Genomic DNA, 6,976 nt, shown 5'->3' on the forward strand with positions numbered 1-6,976 from the left:
AAAAATCACAAAATATCATCCATCATATTGATAACATCATATCCTATATTTTTTAATAAATTTTTTTATTTTATTTATTTATTAGTGCGCATCCTTGCACACACATTTAAAAAGATTCATATTTTAAAATTTTGTAAATTATTTTCTTTTATATATATATATATATATATATATATATATATATATCAAAAGCTCAATAAAGTTTGAACATGTATAAAGATTCAAGAGTAATGTTTCTTTTTTAAATAATTTATAAATATTTATTTCAAATTTTCTCAGTTATAATTTACAAGATTGTACTTAATTAACTAGACGTTCATCTAGTCCTCTACTTTTTCTCGACACAAGATTTTTGGATAGTGTATATAATAATTATTTTTAGAATTAAAATTTATTAAAAATATGGTTAATATTTTAGCTAGTTTGCTGAAAAAATTAATTATTGCATTACAATCTTTCAAAAAAAATTAAAACCACATTTTGAATTAAATAGCCATGGTTGCCATCTCAAATAATAAAATACTATTCCTCGAATTCCATGAAGTGTGGTACCTGGCCTGGATCTTTTTCAATTGTACAAATAGATAACTTTTTTAGTATTGCATGTAAAGTGCAATGGAAATATTATTTTCACAGCCAAAACAACATTCTAACATAATGCCCTTCTTCCTTCTTCTTTTTCATTCCTTTTCCTTCAAAAAAATCAATGACCTGCCTACTTTGAGAAAGGTATGATGTACAATTAACATCTTAGTTTATATCTTCGGCTATTTTTATAATGGTCCAAAATCCTTTGCTCTCACTCTTCGGAGACGAAGGGGCTTGCTTTACGTTCCACCAATTATAAAATCATACAAGGCCCATAAGAAGATGCCAACGATTGTGTCCCGAACAAAACCTTTAACTAGGCCATTAATCCAGCCATTGGAACCACCATCATATGAATTTTTCCCAACAAGGTCTCGAAACCTCAAATTCCCTGTATCAGATACCAGTGCATATATTACACCATTCATGTGGCCTTTTCCAATGACACCCACCACCCTTTTGCTGTTATTCACAGCTTTGCTCCGCTTTAACGACCATGCAAGATACTGCAAAATACACCATATTTCACTGGAACTACTTACAGGACCGATCACATGCATAAGGATATTTAGGTGTATTACAATTTTTCAATGAAGAGATAGGTGAACTTTAACCTCAAGTAACATGTTTGTCTAAAATGTCTCAAGTAATTTAGACTTATAATAGCTTTTCTTATATACTTTTTAGTTTGTTGCTAAGCCACTTGTGCGAGATTTTTTATTATATCAAACAACTTGATTCATTAACAATTTGAATAGAAGATATCTGTTTATGCAGGAACTTCTTGTCCTGCCTTCTCATTCTTTCTCTCCTTAACCTTTTATTTTCTTACATTTTTAGTTGGTTTGCCAAAACTTCTGTAGAAAGGAAAATGAGTATTTTGAAACTGAGATTGGAAGGCATTTATGTTCCCCTATTTGGAGGAACCAAAGGGGTAAAAAAGCAAGTGAAATCAAAATGGAAAAACTTACAGTGTCTCGTTCATGTATGAGAGGTAACAATAGTGACGGATATGAAAAACTCAATTGCTCATAAAGTTGAAATGTACCATCATCCGAACCTGCTTCCTGCAACTAACAAAGTTTGACTCTTTAGCTTTTCAAATAACTACTATGACAAACTTTGGCATATATATGAACTTCATCTTCTCTCTCTCTCTCTCTCTCTCTCTCCCCCTCTCTCCCTCCTTTGCATTATCAAAATACATGCTTGAACTATATGTATGTATGTATTCTCCACTGCATCATAGTGTCTTGCGCAAAAAACCATCACATCAAGTTTACCCATCTGACTAAACTCAGTGATCAGTGACGACTCAACTTTCATTTGATAGAAGAAATACAGAATAACTAAAGAGTTCACCATATCTACGGAAATCCGTTGCTACAAACTACAAAACCAAAATAGAAAGCAAATGTAGATGACTAATAAGATCAAATAAACATTTTCACAATAACTTTGTTATGCACATCATACAATTTTGAAAGGATATAAAAACAGTGCAAATGTCAAAGCCCTTCCTTTTCCATTTCTTTATAATCAAGCATATAAAAGTACGACATTTAGTAAGGAGAAAATAGTATAATTTTAAAATTGTAAAATTTTGAGTAGAGAAGCAACCTTGAGTTTATTTGTAGAAATGTTAGATGAAGATGCAATGCCACGAATAACTGATATCACTAAACTTAGTTTCTCAGTCCATTTCATAGCCTTCCATGCTCTTTGAAGCTGCAAAACAGTTTAAAAACAAGGAAAGAATGATTTTTCTGTAAAACTAACCATAAAATCCGTCATCTCAAATCTACAAAGAATATGAATATACAGTAAAAACAAGGAAAGAATGATTTGAATGGAGAATTTTGAGACTAAAGTACTAAAACATGGTCATTAAATCCTACGAGGATAATGATTGCATAATATTTTTTATTTAAACAATAGAACCAATTTGGTGAGAATAGGATGACAGAGAGTTTCACTTTGTAAACAAAGACGGTGACAATAGATGAGGAGAGAGCTGATGGCACTCAAGTGCGAAGGATGTGGAACTCAAAAAGTGTGTTTAGTGGATGGCAAGAGTTACTTAAGTTAGACCATAGATACTCGTTGATAAAAGAAATTTCTGCTGTAGAAGAAATTGGATATATAGATAAGTTTATACTTAAAGAGAATGTTGCAATAAGAGTCTATAAAGAGATCATACATCATTGTTTTAAAGTTGCATCGTGGTATGCTACTCGATGTTAGACTTTTTACCAAAAAACTCTCCGGTCCAAAGTATACAAGAAAAAGTACATATAATAGCATGCAGATGTAAATGCACCGTTAGAAAATGCACTTTCTTGCATTTGCATGATGTAACATGTATGTACATACTGTTATTTCAACTGGTCGATCTCCCAAAACTATTTGTGCACCAACTTCCTCTGATGCTTTTCGAGTAGCACGGAACTGCATTATAGATGATGCTTTGGTCAAAAACGACTTCTTCTTAATACAAATATTTCATACTATGAAATTACTACCTCATCACCAAAAGGCCGGTTAATATCTGAAGAGATCTTTGATGAAAATGCAGCCAGAAGTAATCGTAATGCTAAAGCAGTTTGACCACCTGACATTTAGATAAACAACAAAATGAGTGACTTTAAAAGATTAAATTTTTCTAACAAGTCTTAAGAATATTGATTGAAAAATAATAAATAAATTTTTCATAAGAAAATATTAAAAATCAGGAAAAAAAAAGTATGTTATTATACTTTTGATAATTTTTAAATTTTAATGAATGACTTAAGAATATTGGTTAATATTCTCTCCTACCCCTTTTTATAATAAACAACAACTATAGAAATAAGGACACTTTTAAATGTACTAATAAATAATTTTTTTATATTTTTATTTATTATGATATTGAGTTTACAAAACACTCGTATATATTTTTTTATTTATCTAATGTATAAATTATTGATAAATATTTTAAAAATACACTATAAATTTACAACGTACGATTACTTCTTGTTAGTTTTAATGAATTAGTTATTTGTTTGTTAAAATAAAAGAGTATTTAACCCGTAGATATCATGTCAAGCAACTTTGAGCCTCTACCTAGGTTTATGCTTCGACCAACAGCTCCGAAAAACCCAGTCCCGCTCAAGGAAAACATATTAGACCGCAACTGTTTGCCAAACTCATCATTGGCAGAAGCATACATGATCCCAGCTCTGGAAATGAAATCTGCAACAATTGAAGTTAAGATGTGGATTGATAATAAACGATATTAACTTTTATACAGCTTCTTAATTATGCCTTCAGTGGGAAAATAAAATTAAGAGCTATAGCCAAAGGAAGAAAAGAAAGGAGGAAAAATAAGTCGTTAGTTATTTTATATTCTCAGCAAAATTTCACACATTCACGTCAATAAAAAATTAATAAAATTACAAGGTTGTCACTAGTATACAACTATAGGTATCCACAGACCACAATAACTCGTTAATATAGTGTTGATCCTCATTTTGCAAAATAATGAAATGAAACTTCTCAATACAAATTTTGACAACTATGCTGGTAGCCTTTTATTTGATTTTCTAATGCGTTGAAGATCTCTTTTTTATCATCCAAATAAAGCCGAGTCATTAATAACAACAGTGACAAGAATGATGTCACTATAGTCAGTAGTCACAGGGCGTACTTCATTTCCTCAATTCGCGTGTTTCATATTCTTCAGTAGAGACTTCGAAGAGGAAAGTTATGTGAAAAGTGGCAACTGCATGTTGCGGAATGGTAATGCCTTCTAAATATGGTGAACTTCGCTCCGACATAAACAGTGCCTGCTTAAGTTCTTCCCTTCATTCATTGAATAGAGTCACAAAAAAAAACACTCATTTTCTATGAAATTTCAAAAATCGATTAATTTGATTATCAAAATTAAATAAATATCATTTTAATTTATAAAATTATACAAATAAACATATACAGTTGATAATTTTAAATATTAAAATGATTTTAATGATGTTTAAGATTAAATTCACTGGCGTTCCGGTGACTAATTTGCATATTGTTTGATTAAATGACTGAAACAAAAATAATATACGATGAAGTAATAAATATAAATGAAATATATATATACGAGTGGGTGTGCTTGCCTGCTTCTGCAGAGTTCTACAACGACATTATCTGGTTTGAGAGCCCGCACCACGCGTTGTACCTCAACAGCGGAATCCTTAGAAACATGGGTAGTTCCTACCAACCAAATGAATTCAGGTTCAACAAAATCGGTTCTCCAAGAAGGGACAGGGCCAAACCTCTTCTTCTGGACCAAAACCAAGCTTCCATTGTCGGCTAAGTCAAGCAACTGAGGGTGAGATTCAGCTATGGCGGCTCTCGACTCCTCCGAGATCTCTCTCCTGTAATCGAAATCTGGAGGTGGAGGTTTAATGGAAACCTTGAAGGGTCTCAGAGATCTCGTTGAGAGCAAAAATGGGTTGGTCGTGAAAATTGGGAAGGTGGATTTAATGACGGTCGCTGAGTCCATCGAATGAACATGGAAATTCAGAAATTGGATGAGAAGCATGTCTCAAAGAAATTATATATTTAAGTTTTAGGAAATAATATCAATTTTGTGACTGAGATTTTATTTAGATAAACCTTATCATAAAAACCAGTTATCTTTTCGTGAATTTTAATAATAAAAATAATTGTACAGAACATAATATCCCGTACAATATAAAATTTTAATATTTCTTTTATGTTAATGTCTCAAACCATTTCTTTTTTTGTTACAGGCTATTAAAGTAAAGTATTTATTCGAGGATTAAAAATCTTGAAAAATCTGAACCAAGAAAATAAAATCTTGACATCTTGCAATTATAATGTCCCAATACTGCGTGTCATTCTGTACTACACATGTAAAACAATATGATCAAGAGAAAATAATAATAACAATATGATCAAGCAAGAATTTCTCATAAATCAATCAATCCTCATATGTCCAAATCGTTAATATGTGGGGAAATAATCCATTAATTAATTGAAAAACCCGGCATTAGTACCTTTTGGAATGTAGTCAACCAGTCTTGAATCATTAATCTGAGTGTTCAATCTTAAATATAATTTGTATTAGGACATTCACTAATCCTTATTAATGTTGATGAACCTTTCGCAAACTACTCCACGACATTACTATACGAGATTGGATAATAATTTATTAATATTTTATATCAAACTGATTTTTAATATAAAATTATTAAAACACAAATTACTTTATTTTAAACTTGTTATCAACTGAAATAAGCTTAAAAAAAAAAACTATGATCACTCAAATTACGAGTGTTCACTAAATGCACACTAAATATTTTCATTTGTACCTTAATAAGTTTCCATCAATAACAACTCGAAAAACTAAGCCAAGGCACCATAATTCGTTCAATAATATTGCAACAACTTCTGGAATATCTGTGAAGGGCAAGCGGAGTACGTCTGATCCAAGAGCAATGACAAATTGAAAATAAAATGCAAAGAGATAAGAGAAATTGAAAAAACATTGAAAAAATCAGCACAGACAAATTGAATTGAATGTATAAGACTGTTCTCATTGAGCTTACAATACAGTAGTATTATATACAAGATAAAATTAACTGATTTTGGGTTGAAAATTTCAGGGGAATGTGTCTCATTTTAAAGCATTAACATTAAAGAGTATTAAGAGTTGGAACCTGCAATGATACAAAACCTGCCTTGCTCCACTCAATTAACCCCTTACGTTTAGATAAAATTGTCTAATTACTAACTAAATATAATTAGCTCTAAATTAATTATCTTTTAAAATTATATCTGCAATTGGAAAATTTCCGTTTTGCGGAATCTCATTGTATTTTTCAATCAGTGCCAATTTTTATTTTCCAATACCAATCGAAATTCACGATGGTTAATGAAAAATATAAAATTTAAATGAGATTATTTAAGGGAAATTTTCCCCCTCATCCTCGAATATTCAGACCCAATTTTTTAATGTATGATAGGCTTTTTCTCAACGGATTTCCAACACACGTTTATTTGTTGAAGAACTATACATCGTCGATCCTCTGTTGTGTATATATATTTGAAACCACTTTCTGCATTATATAAACGCACTGGATAACGGGTTCTTTTAGGCCCTTAATCGTATTAACGAGGCCCAAGCCGGGAATCACATCCATATATGGAAATTTGATTATCCAAATTATAGTGGTTAGTGCCTTAACTCGTATTTCTCAGGACATGCATAATTTTGTAACAAGCATATTCGAGGTTTCATTTGGAGAGGAAACAACAAATATACGACCAAGTACATAATTTAATTTACATTAAAGAGCCAATTATACCTGTTCTACCTGTATACCATCACAGGTTCCAA

General features: G+C 31.1%; 1 protein-coding gene across 3 annotated transcripts; it reads right to left on the bottom strand.

The window, feature by feature from the left end:
* Window positions 1-574: 574 nt before the first annotated feature.
* LOC113873197 (traB domain-containing protein) lies at window positions 575-5,195 on the bottom strand. Of its 3 annotated transcripts, none has more exons than XM_027511224.1 (7): window positions 4,728-5,195; window positions 3,691-3,806; window positions 3,111-3,199; window positions 2,962-3,036; window positions 2,209-2,316; window positions 1,560-1,655; window positions 575-1,094 (listed from the first exon to the last, which is right to left on the bottom strand). In XM_027511224.1, exons 1-7 carry the CDS (start codon window positions 5,153-5,155, stop codon window positions 828-830), a joined length of 1,179 nt encoding a protein of 392 aa, XP_027367025.1. In that variant the 5' UTR covers window positions 5,156-5,195; the 3' UTR covers window positions 575-827. The 3 variants fall into 3 exon arrangements, with proteins under 3 accessions (XP_027367025.1, XP_027367024.1, XP_027367026.1); XM_027511223.1 differs by having other exon boundaries at window positions 1,560-1,661; XM_027511225.1 differs by having other exon boundaries at window positions 1,560-1,661; window positions 3,691-3,819.
* Window positions 5,196-6,976: the final 1,781 nt, after the last annotated feature.

The sequence above is a fragment of the Abrus precatorius genome, unplaced genomic scaffold (assembly GCF_003935025.1).
Source record: "Abrus precatorius isolate BTA unplaced genomic scaffold, Abrus_2018 Scaffold7, whole genome shotgun sequence".
NCBI classification, from domain to species: Eukaryota; Viridiplantae; Streptophyta; class Magnoliopsida; order Fabales; family Fabaceae; genus Abrus; species Abrus precatorius.